Genomic DNA, 11,942 nt, shown 5'->3' on the forward strand with positions numbered 1-11,942 from the left:
GACGTGGCGACATGTTGGCGCCGCAAGCGACATTCCACACTAATATGCTTCAGCGCTTTTTTACCGCAAAGTCGTTTACCTCAAGCCACCGTAGGAATCTCCCGCATGCGTCCCAGGAAAGGGGGGGGGGGGTACCCTGGGCGGCTTACGTCCGCATCGAGGTCACGGCGCATGGACTGCAATGAAGACTGGTACGGGATAGGGGAAACAGTGTGGCGACGGCGCTGCAGCAATGGATACAGGTAGGGGAGAGGGGGAAAGAGCGTGCAGACAGCGCTTCAGCAATAGAGACGGGCAGGGGGAGAGGGGGGAAGGAGTGTGGCAACGGCGCCTGTGCACGTGGCCTGTTCTTCTGTGCATGTGTTCATAGGGGGGTACCCTGGCCGGCTTGCTTCCATATGGGGGACACCGCGCATGGACAAGAATGGAGACGGGCAGGGGAGAGGGAGAAAGAGTGTGGCGACCGCGCTGCAGCAGTGGGCGTCTTGCGCTAGAGTTTAAGGTATAGTAGCGGCGCCTGGTGGCGGCGAGAGAAGCTATATCTGGTTAGTACCAGCTTGGGTAGTATTGAGCCTTGGCTGTGGAGAAGCACGTTTCTAGCCCGAGTTTTACGTCGATTCGCACTATTTTCGGCCCTGTTGCAAGTGCGAAAAGGCTCGTCACTTCTCACAGACCACGCCAATCACGCTGCGAGCTGGCCGCAGCCTAGTTTAACGAAAGCGGACTCTCCGTGTGCTGTGGGACGTAATGTTGGAAGCAGAAGGAATCGGCGACGCCGATCCGGAGAGACCTAGCTCAGCCGCGAAAAAGCGTCACCGTCGTTACTGCTGCGTCATGAGCTGCCACGAGCAAGAAGGCCCGAATCCCAACATCAGATTCCACCGTTTTCTTTCAAGGCCTCACGAAGCGGAGCGTCGGGCGCGCTGGAAAACTTCATTACCCCACTATGAGCAGCACAGGTTTGACAGTTAAATGTGCTCATCCTTGACCTCAAGCCAGCACGTTGAAGCAGCGCAGCAAGACAGTATTGATTACAGCACATCGATGTTCGAACGCTGTCATTAAAAGCTACATCAAGCGTGCAGCGCAGGAGCTCGCGCTGCAGCGCGATTCGCACGTAGTACGTTACTGCGAGCTTATATGCAGTGCATCAGTTATTTATCAATTGCTAAAGGGGCAGGTGGCCGTTACTACAGCGCAGGCATGACTACTTCTTAAGCGGCATGCAGTCAACAAATATTGCAGGTGGCCCGCCGTTTCGCGGCATGCTGAAGGAGCGCTGCCGTCGCGGCGCGTACCGTCGTGCGCTCAAGCAGTTCCGTGCACATGATGTCTGCTTATCGCTGCTGTGAGTTACTTATATTAAGCATTTCCTCGCGTTTGTGCGCCTGAATCTAGCAGCGTGCAAACCTTACCTGAAGTTCAACTTCGTATACGTGATTCGCTTCACTTGCGATTCACACCGCGCTAGTGTTCGTGTGATCTTTCGTCTTTTTGTCTTCTTTGTTGCGCCGTTCTGAAGCCGTGCACCGCGCTAAAACTTCGCCGCTTATTTCGAACGGCATACACGTATTCGGTGTTGCATGATTTCTTGCCTTCACGCAGCGTGCCACCTCTGAAAAACACTTCGGCACCCGATATTCGCTGCAAGCCGTGGTACAACACAACCGAAAGTGGCGCGTCCATATTGTGAACGTGCTTTCCGATGCAGACGACCGAGCTTGGTACTACCCAGTTTTGGATTGAGGGCACTTTTTAGCACCCTTTTTGCAGCGCCCAAACCCGCCGTGGTTGCTCAGTGGCTATGGTGTTGGGCTGCTGAGCACGAGGTCGCGGGATCGAATCCCGGCCACGGCGGCCGCATTTCGATGGGGGCGAAATGCGAAAACACCCGTGTACTTAGATTTAGGTGCACGTTAAAGAACCCCAGGTGGTCTAAATTTCCGGAGTCCCCCACTACGGCGTGTCTCATAATCAGAACTGGTTTTGGCACGTAAAACCCCATAATTTAATTTTTTTTAAATTTTTTTGCAGCGCCCCCTGGGCAACGCAGAAGCCCCATGCAGACGGGTAGGTTGCGGCAGATGCATGGGAGTTGCGGTGACCGTTACGGTGCTTATGTCCGCGTAGTGTGGTGCCGTATGAAAACAAAAAAAATTGTATGATTTCATATTGTATGCAGCCCATTTATGCAGCCCATTTATGCAGCCCATGTATGCAGCGGCCGCGTTCACTGTAGTCCATCCCCATATGAATGCTGCAGCCCCACGAATTTTCTAATTTTTTTGTGTGTGTTCAGACGCCAGTGGCTGTGAAAGTAAGCGAGATTACGTAAGACACTGCGTTCCCGTTGGAATTCAGTTATGCTGTGTGCATTCTCCTCCCCCTATTTCGCCACAGCTGGTCTCTGCTTCGTCGAAGACATGGTGGCTGGCGATTGAGGCTGCGCGGAGTTTTTGCGAACAACGGCTGCTTGATTATTGGCGGAAAATATCGTGTCAACAACAACGGCATTCTACTTAGGCGGATAGTGCGTGTGGCAATGCCGCGCGCACTCTATCTTGAAAATGATCTACGATGCGGACAGAGTCTAGGCGTCTAGGCGCAGCAAGGGCCGATGCCTTCGTGTGCAGTGTAGCACCCATACGCTTGCGCGTCAGCCACGTGCAAGAAGTGAAACATCACTAACTTTTTTACGAAACACATTTACATTAGCAAGCTTATTGTGCTTGGCATTAGAATTAAGCGATAGATTAACTTTTCAAACACTGAGCCAATTTTATCATTTGTTAATAAAATAACAGCGGTATTAGCGTAACTGCATCCTTATGAACATGGGCGTCGTCATAAACAAACATCTGCTCTTTTTTCGGTGAAAATATTTTGACTGCAAGTTTTATATTTTGCGCGTGAGAACGCGCACGCTATTATTACTTATGTCATTCGATGATTGCTTAAGAAAGTATTCTGTGCCCGTGTGTTCTTAGTATTCGTGGTTCGTGTAATCAGGGAAGCGCACTCGAGGACGGCAGAAAATTATGTGGTGTGATGAAATTAGGAAATTTGCAGGCGCAAGTTCGAATTAGCTAGTGCAAGTCAGGCGTAATTGGAGATCGCTGGGAGGGGCCTTCGTCTAGCAGTGGACATAAAATTGGGCTGCTGCTGCTGATGATGATGATGATTACGATTCGTATTTATATTTTGGTTGGTGCATGATATGTTACTGATGAGTGAAGATTATTTAGTGTATTCTTGGCATTTCTATTTCGGTTGGTGTAGGGCAAGTTGTTGGTTGACCAAATTTTATGGCATCATGCATCTGATAATCCTCCATTTTTTTCAGGCACCGTTGTAGTTTAACCTGTTTGTATGTTCCCGTGCACTTGCTCATGTGTACATGCCTGTATTCATATACCTGAGTTACTTTTTTTTTTGCTCCAGCTGCTTTGTCCCTCGGAACATAGTCGTTTGTCAAGCCAAATTGTGGCGTTTTGGCTTCGTCTCCAGGATAATTCGGTGCGGATATAAAGATTTTATTTCATTTTGACATGAAGACATTAGCTTAATTTATAGAGATGCATTTTTGGAGCCCCGAAAATTCAAACACTGCTTCCTGTAGGTCGTTATTTCGTAGCGCTATAAGCTAAGGGCCCAGCAGTAAAATTTACTACTGTGAATAAACCAAATAGAGGAACCATATAAAGGAAATCGATTGCACGTACATCAAACTTACTCGATGCACTTGGATAGCGCAAACGTGGTACTACGACTTCTATGTTGCTTTATGTAGAATGCTATCGGCGTACTACGTGGCCCATGAATAGCATTAGTGATGAGATAATCAAGCCGCTAAAGCATGAAACATCTGAGTTCAGAACCACTCAGCAGTACGACAGGTGAAACAAGAACTGTGGCAAGCCTGCATTTAGATCCGCGGAGAATGAAATGTGAACCCGTCCCCATTTAGGGCTCTGTTACTGTTATGGCAGGCAAGGAAGCTTTGCCTGTAGAGGGCACAGTTATGGATCAATACAAGAAATACTTCCTGATCCTGTAAATGGCCTTAGTTTTTTTTCTTTATTTGCCAGCATAAAACAATTGAACGGCGTGTGCACGTTATTTGCGCCAATAAGAGCAGTGTATATGCCGCGTCGTAAGAAATGCACATCATCACCATACGTCTCCATCACCATCTCCGATCGATAGCTTCGACCAAGCATTAGTGCACATATGTTTTCTTGCAATTAGATTACGTGGTCGGTGGGAAAGTTGAAGAAGAAAAAATACCGAGGGCACTATGCTTCCCATCTAATGACATTCGGGCAGAGGGGGAGAGATAGCATTCATTTGCCAGCCATTATGGATAAAAACAGAAACAACACAGCAACATTACAAAGGGCAGTTACGCATTACCATTGTGTTGTGCGCGCAGGCATGGTAGAAGTTATGGCGTAGCCAGGCGTTTCGTTTCTTCTTTTTTTTTTGTGGGGGAGAGGAGGGGGGCTTAGCTAGTTGAGCGGGAGCGGGGTGGAGAGAGGGGAGGGGGCTGGGAAGGCCTCATAGTAACGGGAATTTAGGTGTTGGAAGAGGGGGGGGGAGGAGGCACTTGTTTGGTATGCGAACCCCTGGCTACGCCATTGGGGACAAGTGAATAATTATCGACGTTACCGCTCTCCTTCATCGTGGAAGACGGCGCTTGGAGGCGATTGTAGACGTGGTGCCTGTGCCGATTTCTCATAGCAACAACTTACTTTAAGAGCAAGAGCCGCTGTGCGCGCAACTTTGCATTATGGAAGCGAGGCGAGATCCTAGTGATGTATACAAGGAAGTACAAAAAAAAAAAGGATCGGTTTCAACTACCTGATCTCGCAGTGGTGTTGTCTTTATATGCATATACGAAGAGACTTGTGGGGACTCCTCCACTCCTGTGACCATCCTATATATATTAGACTGGACTATTGGTGCTGTTGCCCCTATTGGAAAGAATCTCTGTGCGCTTCTATTCCGCTTGTACTATCAAGTTTTTTTTAAACTTTCTTCTTTCTTTTTCTTATCTAACGAATCTGAGATTTTAACGCGACAGCGTTAAGGACCCCGTATCGCAGAAAATCCGTTGTTGGCGTTGGTGTCGGTGTCGTTGGTGGAAATAATCGTCCCGAACTGATTTATCATCCCGAACCACCCCGACCGGGCCGTCCCGTTCGCGTGGCGTAGGCGTTAGTGAACAAAAGTTGAACTTCTCATAGTAAAATCTGCCAGAAAAGTCGTAAAGTACGACTTAACCACAATCTACAGACGCGATAGCGTCGGATTGTAATTTGAATATACGAGAAAAAACGACCTGATAAGCAGCCAGGGATCTATGAATACCTATCGCTTTCCACTCTTAAAGACGAAGCATTAGCGTCCTCCAATTTTTTTATTTAGCCGGCTCTGACGTAGCGTACCTTCCCATGCTTTACATATATATAATAAGAGAGGCCAGTCAAGCAACCGAGACGTAGCTATGTCGCGATAAAAGTAACGGAGCAAAGACGCATTCTGGCATGGCAACGTGACGTCGAATTCTTTACAAAACTCGGTTCAAGACATGTTAAGTCCCAGCATTTTTTTTCATGCAACAAGCCGCCCGAGACAGCGCTCTTTAAGGGTCACGTTCACTTGTTCCAAATAAAAAAAAAATTATATATCTTTAGTAGCCACGTCACGCTCGTTTCTGCAAATCTCGTTTTAAGCAACATGACATCATAAAGCTATCGCAGGTCGTATGTGCTATATACAGTAGCAAAATTATAGTATTTACTACATGGCAACAACACCGGCGATATTGTTCTTGAACTAGCGTAAGACCGAAATGTTTAGTTACGTTTCACTTTCGCGTTGAGCGACACGACAATTTCTTCTTTGTGTTTTACTATTTTCCTGTTATAACATATCTACGAAAAAATTATTATTCGCGGCCGTTGTTTCAACTGAGATGCAATATTTATTTATTTATTTATTTAGTACATACTGCAGACCACATTGTGGTCCTTGCAGGACGGGCAGACATTGAATACAAGACATATACAGTATAATATATACACACACACTCATTATATATACATATATATATACATATATATAGACTTTACAATTATATATTGCTCACAGAAACATTTCGTGAAAAGATCAAAAACGCAATACCTTAATCAATCTATGGTGCAATTAACAGAACGATGTAAAAAGAAAAAAAAAGGCTAGGGTATTGCACACCAAAGGCAAGGGAGTTTCACAGTCAACGACTTGCCTTGCTCATTCAACAGCAAGGAGAACACATTCTATGCAAAAACAAAAACAAAACAAACAATAAAACAATATAAAAGAACTTACATACAACGCATTCACATGTTGTAAGGGGCGGGCAGCGAATTCCATTCTGAAATAGTCCGGGGGAAGAAGGAGAACTTGTAGCTGTCTGTCCTAGCATAGATAGGTGTCAGTGTATCCGGTCGATGGTGTCGTGTATACCTTGTGGAGAGAAGACTCACATATAGTGAAGGGTCCAGAGCCAATTTGTGATTGATTAGATTATGTAAAAAATCTAGCCTGTGTTTCCGTGTTCTTTGTTCAAGCGAAGGAATGTCTTTAGCCAACATCAACTCTGAGGGCGAATCCGAACTTTTGAACTTGGAGTAGATAAAACGAACAGATTTTCTTTGTATTCTCTCAAGTTTGTTAATATTGACTTTAGTATAGGGATCCCATGCAACGCAAGCATATTCAAGTTTTGGCCGGATATAAGTTAGATAAGTGAGTAGCTTAACGTTTGAGGGGGCGTTTCTTAGTTTGTGTCGCAGATAAGTTAGCTTCCGAAAAGCAGAAGAACATGTGTTGTCAATGTGAAGGTTCCAGGAAAAATTATTAGTGAACGTTACGCCAAGGTATTTGTAGCTCTCAACTTGCTTTAGTGGAACAGATCCCATTTTATACGCGAACTCCAGGGGATTCTTTTTATGGGTTATGCGAAGAGAGACAGTTTTATCTACGTTTGCAGCCATGCCCCATTCTTCGCACCACAAAAATATATTATTCAAGCTAGAGTTAAGTTCCTTCTGATCATCCATGGACTTAATTGTACGAAATACAACGCAGTCATCTGCAAACAGCCTTATTTGTGTTCCAGGTTTGACGACGGTAACAATGTCATTAATATATAAAAGAAAGAGCAATGGACCCAGGACACTGCCCTGGGGAACGCCTGAAGTGACTGGCAGATATCCCGAGTTGTGATCGTCAACTGAAACATACTGTTGGCGATTATCCAGATAGTCTGTAATCCAGGTAATTATGATGTCCGGAAGGTTAATGTTCCTTAATTTTAGAATTAGCTTTTTGTGAATTACCCTATCGAAGGCTTTACTGAAGTCCAAAAACACAGCATCAATTTGACCGTTGGCATCCAAAGCTTTGGCAATGGAATCAATAATTGTTACCAATTGTGTAGTAGTGGAACAGCCTTTCCTGAAGCCATGTTGAGCACTTGATAGTATAGAGTGTCGATCTAAGAATTCAGTAATGCGAGTTGCGATTATATGCTCGAAAAGTTTGCAGCAAGATGACGTTAATGATATGGGGCGGTAATTCTCGAGCAACAATCGATCGCCTTTCTTAAAGACCGGAACAACTCGAGCCATCTTCCAATCTTCAGGCACTTTCGCGCATAACAAAGATGCTCTGAACAATACAACTAAGAACTTAGCAACAGTTTCGGCGTATCGCCTAAGAAACACATTCGGGAGGTTGTCAGGGCCAGGAGTTGTTTTGGTTTTTAAATTGAGTAACATAGATACAATGCCATGGTAAGATATAAAGTCCGCCTCATGCTCTTCAAACACTGCAGAACTCAAAGATGGGCCTGAGCATGGACGGGAGAATACGCTATGAAAATAATTGTTAAACTGTTGTGCGATGGCATTCAAGTCGTTAAGAATGGTTCCATTGACTGCAATTTCCGTAACAGTCTTCTTGCTATCGCCAAGGTATCCCCAAAACTTATCCGGTGCGTTCTTTATAAAGTTGGGCAATGTTGTGGTAAAATAAAAATTTTTTGAATCACGCACGGCGCATGACAGCTTTTTTTGTAGTTCCGTGATAGCGACCGTGCGTGGATGCTTCTTTTTTACTCGTTTAATTTTGCGCTTTAGTTGTACTATTGCACGCGTCATCCAAGGCGTACTTTTATTGACTTTCTTAGTTTTAGTGGGTATGAATGTATCTATGCAATGCCTGCACATTGTAGTAAACACGGTCCAAAGTGTGCACACATCACTACCATTATCTGCAAAGCGCGTAAGACAAGTTTCCATGTAGTCAACGATGCTGGCGTCATCAGCTCTGGTGTAATCTTTAAAAGATTTGGTTTTGGCAATTTTAGGAACGGTAATTCTGACAATGGGCAAGGAAAGCGAAACAAGGTAATGGTCAGATAAACCATCTTCGATTGACACGGTATGCTCGGAAAAGGTTCGGTTTAAAAAAATAACATCTAATATGGAACATGATGACCCTTGTACACGCGTGGGTTCATTAACCACTTGAATAAGATCATGTGTTAGCATAATGTCAAATATAATGTTAGCATTTGCATCAGCCTTATTGTTTGCTTGGAGGAGCTCCCAATTACACCAGGCAAGTTAAGATCGCCGATCAAAAAGATTTTCTTATTTTGGTAGAGAGACATGTGCTCTTGAAGTTTATTCAAGTAGTCTGGTGTAGCATCAGGTGGTCTATAAAATGCGAACAGCACAAAGCATTGACCCCAGCACGATAACCTGACGCATAGGTACTCTAGTTCGGGAGTATCACCGATAAGCGTAGCTCCGATTTGATCTTTAACTAGAACGGCTACACCACCGCCTCTGCGCAGTCTATCATTACGAAATACTTTGTAACGGGGCGGAAAAACAAGTTCATTTGTTATATCGCTACGCAACCACGTTTCCGTTATGACTGCGATGTGCGGATCGTGCTGTAGCAATTGAATTTCTAGGGAATCTGTCTTGTTCACCACGCTACGAGCATTAAAATTCACGATACGCAGACGTTTTTCCTTGGCTGAAACTGAATTTCTGTGGATGACAGGTTCGAAGATTTCTAAACATGACAGTTCTGAAACATTATCCGGAACATCGGCGACTGTCGTGCCTATTTCTGTGCTTGCGCGTGACGGCGGGTCGTTGGGCGGTGTGGTTTTTCTGCGTCGTTTTTTTTAACAGGAATTCTTTCATTTTTTTCCTCGCTCCAAACATAAGCTGTCCTATTGATGTACAATTTGTCAAAAGCTAAGGAAACTTTGTCACCCTTCTCGCGGTTTTCTTTCGTACTTGCCCACAGCTTCCTTCTAACCTCACGAACTTTTCGCGAATAGTCTTCACTTATCGATATAGTAGTGTTCTTCAGCTTGTGGCACTGTTTAAAAATTAACGCTTTGTCTCTTGTATCGAGCAATCTCAGGATGACCGGTCGTTTCTTATTTGTGGACGGCCGACCTAATCTATGTATTCGTTCAATAGCTATCGGGTTCAGTTTGAGAAGCTCTTGGAAGATACCTTTGTTTACGGCTGTTTCCAGTGATTCGCCGTTCTCACTCTCTGGTTCTGTTAGGCCAAAAATAATCAAATTAGGTCTTCTACTGTGGTTCTCTAATTCGTCTATTTTCTTTTCAAGGGTCAGAACAACTTCGTTAATATGTGAAAGCCGGTTTTGGCATAAAGTGACCTTGTCTTCAAGTTTTGATAAAGCGTCTACCTTTTTTTCAATTTCTACCAGGCGGTTTTCTTTGATATCCTTAATATCAGCTGCGATTTCCTTAAGTTGCTTCAAGATTTGAGCAGTTTCGGGCCCGGGGTTAGTTTCAATGTCCCCTCCTAAAAGCAGTAACTTCCGGAGGCAAAACACATCAAGCAAGTAACACAGCCAAGGGCATGGCAGCACCAGTAGAAAAGGGTCGCTTGAACGGTAACACTTGCCGTAATCCTTTCTCACCTGCACAACAAAAAGCAGAGGGTTGAACCGCATTCTTTCGGTGCCACCATGCCCAGTGGTCGCGTATTCCAAAGGGTGTCCCTTTATACTCGTTCCGCACGCTGGCGCTACTTGCAACAGCTGCGTGCTGCCCTCTGCGCTTGCTGTCGTTGTATGATGAGGTGGTCTGATGGGTGGCATCAAAGGCTGATCAGCAGCTTGATGGCAGATGAGATCGCCGTGCTCGTACGTAGCCGCCGTGACCACGGTGTGCTCCAGGCAGTATGCAGTGCGCAGGAGGCAGAACTGCACAACAAAAAGCAGAGGGTTGAACCGCATTCTTTCGGTGCCACCATGCCCAGTGGTCGCGTATTCCAAAGGGTGTCCCTTTATACTCGTTCCGCACGCTGGCGCTACTTGCAACAGCTGCGTGCTGCCCTCTGCGCTTGCTGTCGTTGTATGATGAGGTGGTCTGATGGGTGGCATCAAAGGCTGATCAGCAGCTTGATGGCAGATGAGATCGCCGTGCTCGTACGTAGCCGCCGTGACCACGGTGTGCTCCAGGCAGTATGCAGTGCGCAGGAGGCAGAACTGCACAACAAAAAGCAGAGGGTTGAACCGCATTCTTTCGGTGCCACCATGCCCAGTGGTCGCGTATTCCAAAGGGTGTCCCTTTATACTCGTTCCGCACGCTGGCGCTACTTGCAACAGCTGCGTGCTGCCCTCTGCGCTTGCTGTCGTTGTATGATGAGGTGGTCTGATGGGTGGCATCAAAGGCTGATCAGCAGCTTGATGGCAGATGAGATCGCCGTGCTCGTACGTAGCCGCCGTGACCACGGTGTGCTCCAGGCAGTATGCAGTGCGCAGGAGGCAGAACTGCACAACAAAAAGCAGAGGGTTGAACCGCATTCTTTCGGTGCCACCATGCACCATGTTTCGTACAATACACCTTAATCGATCCGCCGTGATTGCTTAGTGACATTGGCGTTGCACTGCTAAGCAGGAGATCGCGCGATCAAATCCTGGCCGTGGCGGGCGCATTTCAATTATGCCGAAATGCAAAAACCTCCGTGTACTGTGCATTGGGTGCACGTTACAGAAAGAGGAGGTGGTCAAAATTAATCTGTAGTCCTTCCTGTGGCGTGCCTCATAATCAGACCGCGCTCTTTTGCACACAACATCCCAGAAAATAAAAATATATTTTACCGTGATAATAAACGTAGATTCAGGGACGGGCATGTCAGCTCTAATGCCGAAACCTGCGTTATTCATTCTTTTATTGCACCTCCAGCTGATCTATGGCAAAATGAATCAGATTCAAGGTTTTACAGCGATACTACATGAATGGTAGTAGTCGTTTTAGGTTACTTTCTCTTCTGGTTGCGTTGGACGGCATGTCGTCGAAGGCTTCCTACACAGAAAAACAATACAAAGGAAAAATATACTCATCTCCGGGTGCGATTTCAACCTGATCATCTGTTTGCGAATGAACTGCTCTAACAACCGCAACACGGCAGTGACGAGATAACGGGAGCATGTTGCGCAGGTCGATACAGGGGCGGCGAGGCAATTCGTCATGGAACAATGACCCTACTTCGCTGACTAGACAGTGAGATTGCAAGCACTCGCAACAGTAGAATTTGTTACTTGCGCAGAAAGAAAAGGCTGCCTTGCCTGAAAAGTAATAAACCGGAAACATTACTTAGTGTACCTGTGCATGACCACGTCTGCTCGGTGTGTTATGGCGTCGCCACAAAAAAAAAAAAAAAAAGCTGATGAAACAGGCTTGAAGTTCTCGTTGTATAGAAACATTTATTATAGGAGACATGAGCAATGCTCGGTTAGCGCCATTATATTCGGTTCTTCGTCATAAGCTAGGATTCACGCATATTTCCGTTTCTGTGTTACATAGTGAAAACGTAATTATTCCTGGTGTA

At 45.7% G+C, this 11,942-nt stretch overlaps 1 protein-coding gene across 1 annotated transcript; it reads right to left on the bottom strand.

Annotated features, from left to right (window-relative positions):
* Positions 1 to 6,171: 6,171 nt before the first annotated feature.
* Positions 6,172 to 10,921, bottom strand: LOC119466095 (uncharacterized). The gene is made up of 2 exons (XM_037726586.2): positions 10,027 to 10,921; positions 6,172 to 6,510 (listed from the first exon to the last, which is right to left on the bottom strand). The coding sequence occupies exons 1-2, from the start codon at positions 10,912 to 10,914 to the stop codon at positions 6,463 to 6,465; spliced, it is 936 nt and encodes a 311-aa protein (XP_037582514.2). The 5' UTR covers positions 10,915 to 10,921; the 3' UTR covers positions 6,172 to 6,462.
* Positions 10,922 to 11,942: the final 1,021 nt, after the last annotated feature.

The sequence above is a fragment of the Dermacentor silvarum genome, chromosome 10, assembly GCF_013339745.2.
Source record: "Dermacentor silvarum isolate Dsil-2018 chromosome 10, BIME_Dsil_1.4, whole genome shotgun sequence".
NCBI lineage: Eukaryota > Metazoa > Arthropoda > Arachnida > Ixodida > Ixodidae > Dermacentor > Dermacentor silvarum.